The 14,610-nt window shown below is 41.1% G+C and overlaps 1 protein-coding gene across 2 annotated transcripts in view; it reads left to right on the top strand.

Moving 5' to 3' along the window:
• Window positions 1-486: 486 nt before the first annotated feature.
• CA8 (carbonic anhydrase 8) overlaps window positions 487-14,610 on the top strand; it is an 86,323-nt gene continuing 72,199 nt past the window's right edge. Inside the window, exons 1-3 of one of the 2 annotated variants that reach the window (XM_006270727.3) lie at window positions 487-696; window positions 1,565-1,756; window positions 6,759-6,883. In XM_006270727.3, the coding sequence (XP_006270789.1) occupies window positions 618-696; window positions 1,565-1,756; window positions 6,759-6,883 (396 nt within the window). In that variant the 5' untranslated portion in view covers window positions 487-617. The remainder of the gene's footprint in view (window positions 697-1,564; window positions 1,757-6,758; window positions 6,884-14,610) is intronic. The other variant, XM_019498671.2, reaches the window with a different exon arrangement.

Below are 14,610 nucleotides of genomic sequence, written 5' to 3' on the forward strand. Positions count from 1 at the left end.
TCCTTTGGTGCCTGCAGAACAATGGTGGAGCAGTGGCTCCCAGGCGGTTGAGGTGGCAACATCAGTGGATGGGGGGCTGTGGGTTGGGAGTGAGGGGCCATGCTGAGGAAAGGAGGACCATCGGTGGGGTCATGCTGAGGAAGCAGGGCCAGCAATGGGGGTCATGCTGAGGACAAGTTTGGGAAGTGCTGTCCTCCTCTCCCAGCAGGTCTTTTCACTCTGCCCCTTTCTAGTTGAAGGCTCTGGGTTGCTCTTGCAGGGGTGTTGCCTGGTTCAGGACACAGGCAGGCAGCTGGGATAGCTTTCATTAGACCAGCTGAGTACTTGGAGAAAAAGTTCTCTGCGATGCCAGGTTGCTCTTGTGCTGCTGTCGGCGCACCTCCGGCCCGCCCGGGGTGTCGGGAGCCCCGGTCCCCGCCTGCGAGAGCCCGCCCGGGACTGCAGCCACACACCCCTCCTCGCTGCTACGTGTGTGTCACACACACACACACACACACACAGGCACGCGCCGGCTGAGCCTCCAGCGGCTGCCTGATCCGCACCGGACGCAGGGAGGGAGGGAGGCAGAGCGGCGCCCTTCCCGGCCACAGGCAGAGCCGAGAGCGGGGAGCCTGCCCATGGCTGACAAGAGCTTCATCGAGGAGTCCGAGCTATGCCCGCGGAAGGACGAGGCTCTGGAGTGGGGCTACGAGGAAGGTAAAGGCGGCGGCACTCGCCCCCGCCCGGGGCTTGCTCCGCAGCGCGGTCCCGCAGTGGCTCCGGCGCCCACCTGCAGGCTCCCGGGCGCGGGCAGCGGGCTGGCGCCGCTCCGCCGCCCGACCCGACCCGACCCGACCCGACCCCAGCTCCAGCTCCAGCTCCTCCTAAACGAGCCCCCACAGAAGGGAACCCGGCTTGTTTCAAGGTGCCCCCAGTGTCGCTGCGCCCAGGACCGGCCAGCCCAGCCCATGGCTTAGAGCACCAGAGCCACCCGACTTCCTAGTATGGCTGGAGGGATGGGTCTGCTTTGGGGAAGACCCCGCCGACAGCTTGCTAGATGCTTATTTCTCATCCGAGAACTTGATTTCTGGCTTGTCTTGCACAGGGGGAGGAATTTTCCTCACATTTTCTTTTGTGCAGAAGCAAACACTAGTGGTGGACTGTTGGGGCTGCAGTCGGTCTCCTAAATGGACCCTCCCATGTTTTGAAAACTTGTCTTTAGAAAGCCTGTGGGAGCAAGGGTGGCTTTAAAGAAATCCAATGTTTTAGGGTAGCGAAGCACTGGAGCAGGCCACCCTGAGAGGTTGTGGGATCTCCTTGGAGGTTTTTAAGACCCTGGTAGACAAAGCCTTGGCTAGGATGATGTACTTGGGGATGGTCTGGCTTTGAGCAGGAGGTTGAATAGATGACCTCTGGAGGTCCCTTCAAACCCTAATTTTCTATGAATCATTTGGGTTTGAGGCTGATACTGAGGGAAAGGACTCACGTGCCTGTCATTATTTGCCTTTGTCCTAATCCCCCTAAGATTGCATCTCCATCACGGCAAAGCTCTCTGAATTTATTTCCACATGATTACATGTTGCAGGAGTGGAGTGGGGACTGATCTTCCCTGATGCAAATGGGGAATACCAGTCTCCGATCAACCTGAATTCGAGAGAAGCCAATTATGACCCTTCTCTCCTGGAAGTGCACCTGACACCAAACTATGTTGTCTGCCGGGACTGCGAAGTCATTAACGATGGGCATTCGATTCAGATTGTCCTGAAGTCAAAATCAGGTATGCTCCAACAGGGTTTCCATCTTTCCTGCACAGAGCAAAACATCATTTTATGGTTTTTATTGGTGTATAAATGTGCAAGGTGTATTGTTCATGAAGCAATTGATCAGAGAAGCAACACTTCCTTCTGTGCAACTGGGAGGCTGATCATCGCTCATCCTGGCAGCCAATGGGAATTTTGCCCCTGACTTCAAAGAGAGCAGGTGGAAGTCTTGTGCATTGATTATAGCCCAAAACTGGACTTTCTTTTTGAGAACCTGTTAGAAATCAAATCATTCATCCTTAAGACAAGGACCTTTGTTGTCAGTTTGTTTCAGAGGATGATGCATTGCTGAAAATAGGCACTTCTGGCCTTGTGACCTAATTCCCTTCAGCTAACAAGTGCCTGTAGTTCAGAAATAGCCAAGAATATAACGAAGATGTTGTCCAACCTAAATTGTATCATGTAGTTTAGTTGATTAAGATCTGTGAACCTGACCTAAAGCCCATGTAAGTCAAGAGGAGTCTATATTAATTTAAATGAGTGCAGAATGAGACAATGTATGGATACTGTGGACTATGATTTGATCTAGCATAGATGATTTGGAATGAAACACTTACAGTGCTTCTGCTGAGAATATTGACAATGAACACATTTTCCAGATGCGAATGGATGTCAGTTGTAGTGGCATTGCACCACTATTTACCTCAGAATTAATTAGAAGGCAATAAAGGAAGCATTTCCAGGTGCAATTCTGGAAGAATTCCAGGGCCAGAACATTGACTCTGGATGAGTTGTCAGTTTTGCAGGACTTGAGGTTCAAGAAAGAAGGGGGAGAGAGGTAATTCTTTGTGCTTGTCCTATTAGTCAGGGGTCAATTCAGCTCATGTGTAATTCAAGGAGTCTTAGATTGGTTCTAACCTATGCTGGCTGATAAAGTGTGTTGTGGGGTCTGTTGTGTACCTGACAGTTGCCAGAGTACAAGATATTCCAGTAGTGCCTCCTCCTGGCACTATCAGGCTCCCTAGATGATATCTCCTGGTTTCCCATGCTGAGGAGATCTATAGGCACTCCTTGTAGGCAAAGAAAGATGACCAAAGGCACAACCTCTAGCCCTGATGCTTATGTTCTCCAATCCAATAATAGAGATGAGAGATTTGTATGTCAACAGAAACAGGTAAGCACTCTACATCTTTGATATGAGCTTTAGTATGTCGTGCTAGCATTAGGGATTAATGTTAATACCCAGAAAAGATAATATTGTTGGGGGTGTTTTCTGCTTTTTAATACAATTTAGCAGCTGGGAATAAAGATAAAAGCTAGCACTGTGTGTCAGCTCTCCACAGATCACTAGAAAGTGTTTGGAGGACCGTCCTAGGTACATGGGCCTCAGCTTGGAAACCTCTGCTGTACAGCAGTGTCTTTGCCTTAGAGGCAAAGATCTCAGGACATTCAGCCTTCTTGGGGGAAGTCTGTGTAACTAGGAGCTCTGGCTCTAGTTGGAACTTGGCTCCTGATTTCACAGGAAGAAGCTGAAGCTCTGAGGATCCTGGCTGGAATTGGAGTACTCCAAGCTTCTGTGCTCCTTGACAGAGACTGATGCTGAGATCCTAGGAGGCCTGAGAACCATAAATGAGCCAGGAGTCCTGCAGCTTGAGAGAAAAGCTCCCATATTTAATTTTGCTTTGAAGTTTTACAATGATCCTCCCCCACCAATTTTCCATTTCTTGATAAATTTAATTTTATTTGTCTATTTTAATTTATTTTTTAAACTTTTGGTCTGATTGAGACCACTTGTCCCCAGAAATTTGGAATATCCCACTAAATAGAAATTCTGACTTTTGACCATGATGAGGTGAGGCTTATGTACTTAGACGACGGGCCTGCCCTACACCTAGTTTGACAGGTTATAAAGTTACTTTGCATGGGAAACAAGAATGATCACAAACTTCACCGCTTGCATGTTTAAATGCAAAACTCACTTGAACCTAGTGTCCCCACAAAAGCAATTTTTAGCATTATAAAGAAAGAAGGGAGACACAAAAATCCCATATCCTGACATACATGCATATGTACACACATACATGCACATGTACACACATTCACCTTTTCATCTAAATGTGAAGAAAATCTTATTTTTTTAATTCTGAAGACAGTGTGAGCCTCGACTGATGACTGTTGCATAGAAAATAGCATGGAATAGAATAAAATAAAGGAGAAGGCGGGTGGCTTGTTATTTGGATACTGGATTAGGGTACAGTACCTCTCCATTTTCTTCCAGCTCTCCCGCAGCTTTCATAGCAATTAATCTCCCTGTTCTCCATCTGTAAAATTGGTGTAGCTGTTCCATTATAGGGGGAGGAGATGAGAGAAAAGAGTTAATAAGTTGTGCCTTATTCCTTAAGTGGGCCAAACCTTGACCTTGCTGGAACTCTTATAGCTTTTTACTTCACAGGGGTGTTTTGAGGACACTTAGCCTGATTTTCATAATGGGAACTGTTAAACTCTAGGTACTTTGGAAAATCCAGTTAATTAATGTATGAGAGGTAAACAGATACTGTGGTGATAATAGCCACAGAAAAGATTTTACAGCTGTATAAAATAGAATGATTTAATTTAAAACATATATTAAAAAATCAACTCATCATTAATGATAGTTTTTTAAATTCTTAATTAAGGATGTATATCTCAGATGAAATTTTGATTTGGCTTAGCCTTTAAAATGTTTAAAAATGAAAGGAATGCTTCTAGTTTGATCACTCTGGCTGTGTCTAAACGAGTGGCATACTGCGCAGTTATTACTGTGCTGTCACTTAGTGCTTGCATAACCAAGTACTAAATGAGTGCGCAATAACCGGTGTTATTGCACAGTAGCATCCCTGCACAGGTTTTTCTGATGCTGCTGCACAGTAGCTTGTTACTATAGTGCAGTAGCATTTTGTGTAGTCATGGCCTCTGTGTATGATGCCTTAGCTTAGGAAGGCTTGATTAACTTTGCAGTGGTGTAGAATATTTCCTAAACAACTGGAATATTGAGAAGTATTTTAGGAGATACTCTACTAACAAATGTTTCTCATGTGCTGGCAGTACAGGTCAAAGGGCCTCCATCATGACTTTTTTAATAAGATTTTCCAATGGGGATCACACTTTCCTGAGAAGTAAAACATGTTTTGATGATATTCTTGCTACATGTTGATTGTTGTGAATTAAGCCTCACAAATTCATGTGGTAATGGTCATATATTTCCAAAACAATATTTCTACACAGAGCATTTCTAAGCACACACAGAAGGTAGCAGTATTTAAAAAACACAGTAAAATATTTCACTTACTAAATAAATAATATTAATATGCACAGAATTTTCCTTTATCCTGGACACCTTGGTTTCCTTAAAGTTTAACAGATATGCAAAGCTGACAGCTAGCACTGGGTCTCTAGGGATGTAGTTAGGAATTCAAGATGCACATTTTAATGTATTTTAAGAGTGTTGCCTCATTTTAATTGTGTGTATATATAGCCTTTATCACCATAAGGATACTTATTAAAAATTGTGTTCTATCAGTGTGGAAGGAATACTTATCAGGATAGGTTACTTCGTCTTCTGCTTTAACTTATTACAGATATTTTAAATGATGAGTTTTACTCTGGACATTTTACAATTGCCTGTCCTAATTTTAATTTTTGTTGCTATTGTGTGACAAACTGGACAATACCATGTAGCTGGTGGATTTTACCACTATTTTGTCACAATGACTTCTTTAAACTGAAGGTGAGATCATATCTGGTTAACACACAAAAATGACTTAAAGCTGTGAATCTCTCTGTAAATACAGTGCCCTGTGCACATCCTTTTCAGCATCTGAGGTCTAGCTCATGAAAGCATATGCTATATATGTAGCTCTAATATGGTCTCTGCAAATTTACCCTGTTTTCTTATTGCATAAATCCCAATAAAATGTAATTGAGAAATATTTAATGGAATCCTGGAGGGTCTAATCCAAAGTCCATTGCAGGATATCAGAGACTTGAGTTTTAATGTGCTTTGTAGCAGGTGCATGAAACCCTAACCTTGAGGCAAAAATCTTCCACTGGTATGAACCCACAAAACATTTTGACTTTAGTGAAGGGATGCATGCATTTGCCAGAATGCAACATTTGATCCTAAGCAGCTTCAAGACTCACTGAACCAAATTCTTCTATAGAAGGAAGCAGGGCAGAGTTTTTAAATATGTACAACTAACTACAACTATGCACTATTTATGCTTGAAAAGATGAATTTAGGTAAAATATCCAATTTATCATTTATTATAATTGGAGCTGGATAGCTCTGTTTTACTTTTAAGACATTATCCCAAATTCACAGAAGTGGGTTTTAGAAAGTAGGAGAAAGAAAATGTTGGAAGGTGGGTGGTCTGTTCTGTACACAAATGAGGTATATTGCTACTATTTAGGTTTGATTAGTTTGAACATAAGGCCTTGCATATCTTGCAGCCTGATAGGTGGCTTATGACAAAATATCATGACTTAACAAAACACTGGCATCTAAGAGTTTCTATCCTATTTTTATTGATAAATTTCCTCACAACAAAGATAGGTGTTATAGTCTATGTATTTGCACAACCGGGAGGCAATTATTAGTGTTACACCAGAAGGAAACCTCATCATTTGGTTAGAACAGAGACCTACTGTTTGGTTATCAGTCTATAAACCTATTCACTCTCTGGAGTGATAAACATACAATGCTTTTTATCTTGCATTACGACTACCTGTTCTGCCTCATAAAATCAAGATTTCAGCATAATACAATTTCCATTGCAGTATATAATTGAGAATGAACTGGGGTTCTGCAGCTGGGTGATAATGCAGAAGAAAAGGTAGCAGGCATGCTAACGTTGCTTTGCTTCTCTCAGATGGCTCATAATAAAGAAGTTTTCAACAATCTCCCCATTGTTTGTAGAGAATGTATTCAGCAGCTTCTTTTCTTGGAAAGTTAAGTCTGTCACCATTTGTGTTCTTTTCCAGTGTTAGTAGGTGGGCCATTACCTCGGGGACATGAGTTTGAACTATATGATGTTCGATTTCACTGGGGAAGAGAAAACCAGCGTGGTTCTGAACACACTGTTAATTTTAAAGCTTTTCCCATGGAGGTAAGAGTGACACTGCATTGCACAATGCCTTTTAAATGCACAAGATGTTAAATCATTGCTCGAATACCTGGTAGTTCAAAAGACCTTCTATTTTAGCTCAACATTATATTGATTTATATTCAAATCAAAAAGTTTCTGGAGTGTACTTTAATGCTAGTAAATTGATATTTGTGTCTATAGTAAGATGCCTCTAGCACATATAGTATTGCATGATTAATTGGCCATAAAGTTAACTTGTAGAATTATTAACTTCTGTCTTAATAATATTAGCATTCTAACAAGATTTGCTATTTCAACACTCCCTATGTCACCTTGACAAATAGCTCTAGTTGAGGAAAAATAGCTGCAGGAAACCTTTTTGTGGTAAATAATAATCTGGGTTAGACTTGTTTAAGAAGCATAAATTATTTTGTTCATAAAAACTTTAAATATCTGAAAATTGAAGAATATGTGATATTCTTTAGCATTTGGTGAAATACCACTGTGAAAGTAGGGCAAAAGCATAACACAATTTGAAAACTTGAGCTGTACATTAGATATACAGCCTGTTGTCCTAGGACTGAATTTATGCAGCAGGTCATTCATTTTCTGTGCATTTCATAATTTACTTTGTCAAGAGTTTTTCCATTCTTTTCATAGGTTTAAAAAATTATTCCTTGTTAGTTATGGAAGCTTAAAACAGAATTTCATTTTTATTTGCACCCTCCTTGTAAAGCTCTAGGATACTTCTGGTTGTAGGGTTATTCATGAACTCCAGCTGGCTGGAATTGAGATGTGGTTAAAAAACCCCCAAACAAACCCCCTCCCTCCTCCAATGGATTAGAGCATTTGTTGTAAGAAATAATTAAAACAATTCACATGGACTTGTGAAATAGAAACAAATTTAAGAGGTAACTGATGAGGGTGCAGACAGAAGTGATAATTTTCACCCAATCTGGCCACAGGATGTGGTCTATAGCTATGGTCAATCACAAGTGCACAGCTGCTGACTGCTTCAAAATGGCTGATAGGGAAAAAATCTGAACCCTTATTGCATATGGGGTCAGATGAAGATGTTTCAAAACAGCGTCTTCTATAACTTCTGTCTGCGTTGCCTCCCAGCCTTCAAGCTGTTTTCAGAATGGGAGGGGGGGAAAGGGAGAGGAGGGAGTTCTGTGTGTGGTTTTTTTCAGGCCCCGCTGGAGGGTGGGGCAAATATATTGGAGCTCCCCGCAAGGTGGGGGACCTCTATTTCCCCCACGCCACCCTCCAGCATGAGCTGGGGAACCCCTACAATGAACTCCCTCTGCTCTCCCATTCTGAAAACAGCACGGCTGGGCAGGAAGGAGGGGCCATTGCAAGGGTAAACCAGCTGGGGGCTCAAAGCCAGCAGCTCAATCCCCCTCCCTCCTAGAACTTCTGTTTGGCCCAGGGGATCACTGTAACTCAGAACTACAAAAGTGTTCTGAGTTACTTTGGGGAGCTGCACTTCTGTCTGCACCCTGAAGTATTTGAGTTAAGAATGTGAGGTTAGATGTTGTACTCTGCTGTGGTTGCTTTGTACCAGTTCATCAGCACAAAGCCAGATGTAAAGGTAGTAGATTTGTTTCAGGATGCTGCAATAGCCCTCTTGAGGCAGTGGACAACTTGTGAAATACAAAGAAGGGCTGAGGCTGCTTAGAAGGCTTAGATCAACTGTAGTATCTAGAGGGAAACCCAGTACCCAGTGACCACACTAGAAGGGGTATAAGTGTGAGTTGTGTTAGGCACAGAAGGCATTTAACACATCAAAACTACCTTTACTGTTACGTTATTTATTAAGGGATACTTAGAGAACAGTACAGATGGTGTTTTGAACCTCCTTGCCTCACCAGTCAGAATTCCCAGAACACTCCCCCATCTCAATCCAAGGGTAGACTTACCTCTAAATGCTTGTGAACACTTAAAAAAGGCTGAACTTAAAAAAGAGGACAGAATTGAGATAGATCAGAATGCAACTCAGAGATTTGTCAGAGAAGCATCCAGAAATGGATCCAATGCTTCCCTCTTTTAAGGGCAGCACAACAAAATAGTTGAACATTTCTGACAGTGAGGGATGTCATGTAGCGAACAAAAGGCAATCTAGATCCTACCTTGCCTTTTACATTTTTGGCTATATCCCTATCCAGCAATCTTAATTACAGGTGATAACAGCATGGGTCTAGAGAGATGGAGATTTTTTTGGAAAAATATTTGAGTTCTTACATTCTGTAGGAGCAGTGTGAATGTGCAGATTTATGCAGGTGTGCAGATTATTTTTTTAGTAGAGGGGCAAGGGGGTGGTATAGTAGGAGCAGATATCACAAACATATATGTGGGCAGACTGGACCCCCTTGTCTTCTAATCCATCTCTTCCGTGCAAGAGATACCAAGGACAGCCTATGGAATTACTTCTTTGCATTTCTTTTGGGAAGATCAAAGTGCTGGAGGAGACACTTTGTGGAACACGCCTACTCTTTACTAATCTCTACTTTTGCGTTTCCTTGCCATATGCTTATCAAGTGGCTAGATTTTGGTTCAAATTGCATTTTATAAAGCCTGAGAAGGGTTAAAAGAGTTGTTTATGACCTCTTTTCTTCAATAGTCTGATCCATGTCAAAGCTTACAGAATACCAGATTCTATCTATCCTCTTCATTCCAGAGATTTCCCTAATTACTTTCACAGAAAACTTTGATCAGGAGAGCACAAAAGCTATTTTCTCACTTGTTACACTGGTGTTTTTTGGCAGTAGCTGGTAGTCAGCTTATCCATATTAGGACTGGTAATTGACAGTGATAGGTACCGTCTAAACCACGTGCATGCATATCCTCAGACTTTGTCCTTTCATTCTCAAATGCACCCATTGCATGTTCATAAATACACTGAAAAGCCCCAAGAGCTATGCCTGTTCATTCAACTAGTAGGGAACATCTGCGCTTGCTGATGATTTTTGCTTTACAAACTGGAAATATATTTCCATTAATAAAAAAACCGACTTTGAATAAGGCTTTGAGGAGGAAACAAACCAAGTGGCTGAATATTCAGATGAAAAATAAAACTGAAGACTGAGATAAGAAATTAAAACTATTAGCAATGCAAGAAACAGGTGACCAGATCATGCTGTATACTACATTATTATAAATCCTGCGTAATTCCATTGAAGCTGAGGTAGTTACTTGGATTTAAACTGATATTGCTGAGATAAATATCTGGCTACAAATGACGTGAGCAGCAGTTTGATTTTGAATGGACTCTATGATTCAGGGATCTGTTCTATAAACCTGTGTATTATTACATTGTGCCAGATATTTCCAGAATAGCTACAACATATTCATGTAATGACCCTTGTTAAGTACACCTTCTTTTAAAAGGAATGTTACTTCTCAAACTTGGAGAAGACATCTACCTAGTTCCTTCCTGCAGTTCTTGACCTTTGATATCACATTTTGATAGAAATTAAACAATATCCTCTATTTCTCAGTGTAATAACCCATTATTTACTCATTAAACAGCTGGGGATCTTGCACAAGGTTAGGACATTCAGGTTCATGGCTAACTAGACTGTGAATTAAGTTTATACCATGACCTTTGGCACAGCCACTTGAGATATTTTACACGGCTTTGAGAAAAATGCTGTTCGTGTGACTCGAAGGCCGAGTTCATTGCTATTGTTATTATCTGAAATTCATTAAAACCTGTTTGGAATCTTCCCTGACTGAAGAAATCAAAATGCTGAAGTTAATATACACATTATCAGTGTTATTGAAACATTTGTAGTTGCCATTGTACTGAAAAGCCGGGCAGAGCAGTAAACATTACATTTTGTAACACCTTAAAAAAAAAAAAAGAAAAATATATATGAACTGTACATGTTGTTACAATCCTCTTTTCTTTGTTCCAAGAAAAAAGTACAACACCCAATTTTGCCTTTCAAGCAAAAAATTGGGAAGAGTCAACTTGTGCAGCCTTTTTCAGAAATAATTTATAGTGAATACTTTTGCGTAGAGAGAATGCTGCTTTACCTTTTGGCTCCTGCTGCTTCTGTTCCATTTTTAACAATGGACTCAAAAATAAAAGATAGTTTTGTGCAAGGAAATAGAATCAGATACTGAGAGTTAGGCTGCAGCATATAGTATGTTTGCACAAAGACATTAGGGGTGGACTAGTGGGGCAAAAGCTGCAGGTGCAAAGTAAGTGGGATGTTTGAGGGGAGGTGAGGGGTTGTCTGACAGAGGCAGGGGTGATAAAGGTTCTGGCCATAGGAAATGGGGGCTAGAGTCTTCTCATCAACCTCACCTCTCCCCTCCATTTCCTCCTACCACAAGAGATGCTTGGAGGGAGAAGTTGGTGCAGCCAGGGGGTTAACTCTCTTGTCTGTTCAATAGATCTTTTTCTTACTGTCAAATTTAAGGATTCCACAGGGCTGCTTATTATGGAAATCAGTGGTGGTTGTCATGTTTACCCTGTAGCTACTGGCTTTGCCAATTGACAGCACCCCTCCCCTTCCCCCCCCGCCCCGCAGCAGTAGTTAATCTCCGTCGGCTCAGGGTGCCAAACCTAACACCTCTGCAGAGGGGTAAACCCCCCTGGGAGTTCCCCACACCTGATCCTGGGTGTAGAAAAAGTAACTGGGGTGCATCAACCTTACTATTCTCTTCTGTGAAGGTGAGTGGGGAATGGGAAAATAGTGCTGGGGAAAGGATGGGGCCTTGATTCTCCCTGCTTCTATTTGCTGCTCAGTGCAGGGATAGGGACTAGCAATTTACTGCTTATACAGACCACAGCAGCAAAATACCATAACCATCACCAGGAATAATCTGCCTAATGGACAACCGAGCAAATTGCTCAATTGTTCTGGGCACTCTAAAAGCACAGAGTAGTAGAGGGTCCCAGCCCAAGGGGTTCAAGGGGTTTACAACGTAAATAGACAAGACAGATGAGGGGTGAGGGGCACGACATATAAGAAACACAAACAGTGTGATGACAACAAACTTAATATTAGTTCCATTTCCTTGGCTTTTGGTACCCTCCTAAAGGAAGGGGGAAGCATGGAGGAAATTGTAACTCTATGAAATGTTTTCTTCCTCTAGGTTATTTCTAGGGTGGGTAGTTAAAGGCAAAGTCTAAATTAAAGGGAAAGGTTATTTTTCAGAGTTAAACTCAGAAAGTGCCTATAAAATAAAATGGAAGCTGAGCAAACATGGTTCGTGTCAGTGATGATCACTTGAGTAGGAGGAGAAAGGAGATTTATGTATAATCCAGTCCCTTAAACTGTTGGCTGATGTTAGCGCCAAACCTTGTGAAAATTTTCAGTGGAGGGGAATAAGCTGCTAACCACTAAGAGACCTTTCCCAGATACACAGGAAGAGAAAAACTTGTTATTATCTCTCATGTGATTTTTCATATGAACAAAATAACGCCCCAAACTGCCTGCTACAGTCTGAAAAAAAAATGCATAAGACGTTCTCTGTCTAGTTAAATAATGGCATTTCCTTTTGCTCATCTGCAATAGTACCATTGAAGTACAGTGTTATGGTTTCAGATTTATATTGTGATATAATATTTCTCTACCCCCAGTCATCTTCACAATCTGTTTAACAATACATAGTGTGTGACTAGACTTTTTAATATGCACATCTTTAAAAACAGATGTTTATGCTGTGCAAGTCTATTTTGGGGAAATCTTCATGCTTTCAGCCTGCCAAGTTTGTATTGAACTTTAAATTAAATATGAAAAAAGCAGAATAGCAGAATTATTTTTTGTGAAAGCATTTTGGACCAAATCCTGTTCACCTTGATTGTAATGAATATCCTTATTTTCATGGCTTGCTTGGCAACGTCAAAACAGGCAAAATGCATCAAATAGTAACCTAGGTCCTGGAAATTTCCAGTTACCTCAGTGCCTACACAAATCCTATTCACCTTACTAAAATAAGTGCTCCCATTAACTTCATTACTAATTAGGTGAGGAAAGCAAACAGGGTTTGGCCTATAACATTACTTGTTCCCAAGATTAGAAACCAGTCCCTTACAACAGAAGTTAATGGGAGTTTTACCATTAACTTTAATGGGATCATGATATGAGCAATAAAACCTAAAGGGAATGTTTTACACAAAAGACTAAATCCTCTTCACCTCATTGATCTCATTGCCTTCTTCCTTGTAAAGACAGAATTGACTCCCTGGTGCAGAGGCAACACTAGGCCCATGAACTATGTAAGTCTCTGTAAATTAAAACAAAGGGGTGCTTGTTGTTTAAGGTGAGGAAGAAGTGGTTAAAAATTGCTTTTATCACTGCTTAATTTGGAAATTATGCTCAGAAATTATTAAAAGACTTTAAAAACTTTTAAAACTAAAACAACATAATATTGAAATACTGAATGGCTATTTATCAGAATTGCTACTGACAAAGAACTTGGATAAAACTTAGAGTAATGTTTGTAGTATAAGCTATAGTTTTATTTAGATCCACCTTCAAACCAGCAGTGATTATAAATAATCTTATAAAGACTGCAATTTTAATAATAATTAGCTTTAATAAAATACTTTAAAAGGCATATTACTTTCTAATACAAATTCAGAGCCATCATTAGAATTACATTGGACACATACCCAGCCTTATTATCTACAATGAAGTGCTCAGATACTACAAAGCCTAAAATATTTAAGAACTCTGGATAAATGAAAATCACTCCTGAGTCCCAGTCTGGCACCTAAAGACAAACAGACCATCTAAAACAGATGCATAATACTGTTACTCAATACTAATGCAGTATGCAAATCTGCAGTTCAGCAGAATGCTATGAAGGATACACATGCAGATTATTAATTTGATGGAAACTTGGCTAGCATTAAGAAAAAATGTTCTCTGAGTTTCTGTAGTGCACAATATTAAAGAGTTATTGCTCATTGGAGAGAAGTCAATTATTATGTTTGTAAGACAACATATTCCTTCCTACTGCTGCTCCACATCCATTTAGGAGGAACCTTAGCTCACCTCACTTCAGCACAATTATGAAGCCATAGGATTCAAGCCAACTTTCTATGAGAATGAAATAAATCAGATGCAGGATGACAAAATGATTATTCTCTTTCATCACATGAATCTATTTAAGAGTATAAAATCAGTGCAATTGAGGAACCCACCCTACTGCTTTCATTTGCTCTTCATGTGAATAGTTAAAACTGATGTTGGCCAGAGTTTGGGCAGGAGCTCCCAAGCATATCAAAGGTGACTACAGGGCTCTGCAAGGGGTTGGGGGCTCAGGTTGTGTTCTTGTTGATCCTTCTGGTCAAGGGAAAGAACCCAGGCAGGAGCAAGTGCATCCTGCAGATCAACACCTGGATGCTCAAGTAGTGTCTTCAGCAGGGCTTTGGCTTCTTTGACTATGGGTTGTTCTTCCAAAAAGAAGGATTTATGGGAAGAGATGGTATTTACCTGATGAAGAGAGGGAAGAGTGTCTTCACAGACAAGCTCGCTAACCTAATGAGGAAGGGTTTAAACTAGGTTTACTGGGGGATGGAAACCAAAGCCCTGAGGTAAGTGAGGAAGTGGGAGACCTGGAGGAAAAGCAAGCACGAGGGGGCAACAGGAGGGAGCAATTTCTCATATTTCCTGAGAAATCAGGGCAGTCAACTACTTACCTCAGGTGCCTGTACACAAATGCATGGAGCTTGGGAAACAAGAAAGAATTGGAAGTCCTTGCAAAGTCATAGAACTATGACATGA

The sequence above is a fragment of the Alligator mississippiensis genome, chromosome 3, assembly GCF_030867095.1.
Source record: "Alligator mississippiensis isolate rAllMis1 chromosome 3, rAllMis1, whole genome shotgun sequence".
In the NCBI taxonomy this organism is placed as follows: domain Eukaryota; kingdom Metazoa; phylum Chordata; order Crocodylia; family Alligatoridae; genus Alligator; species Alligator mississippiensis.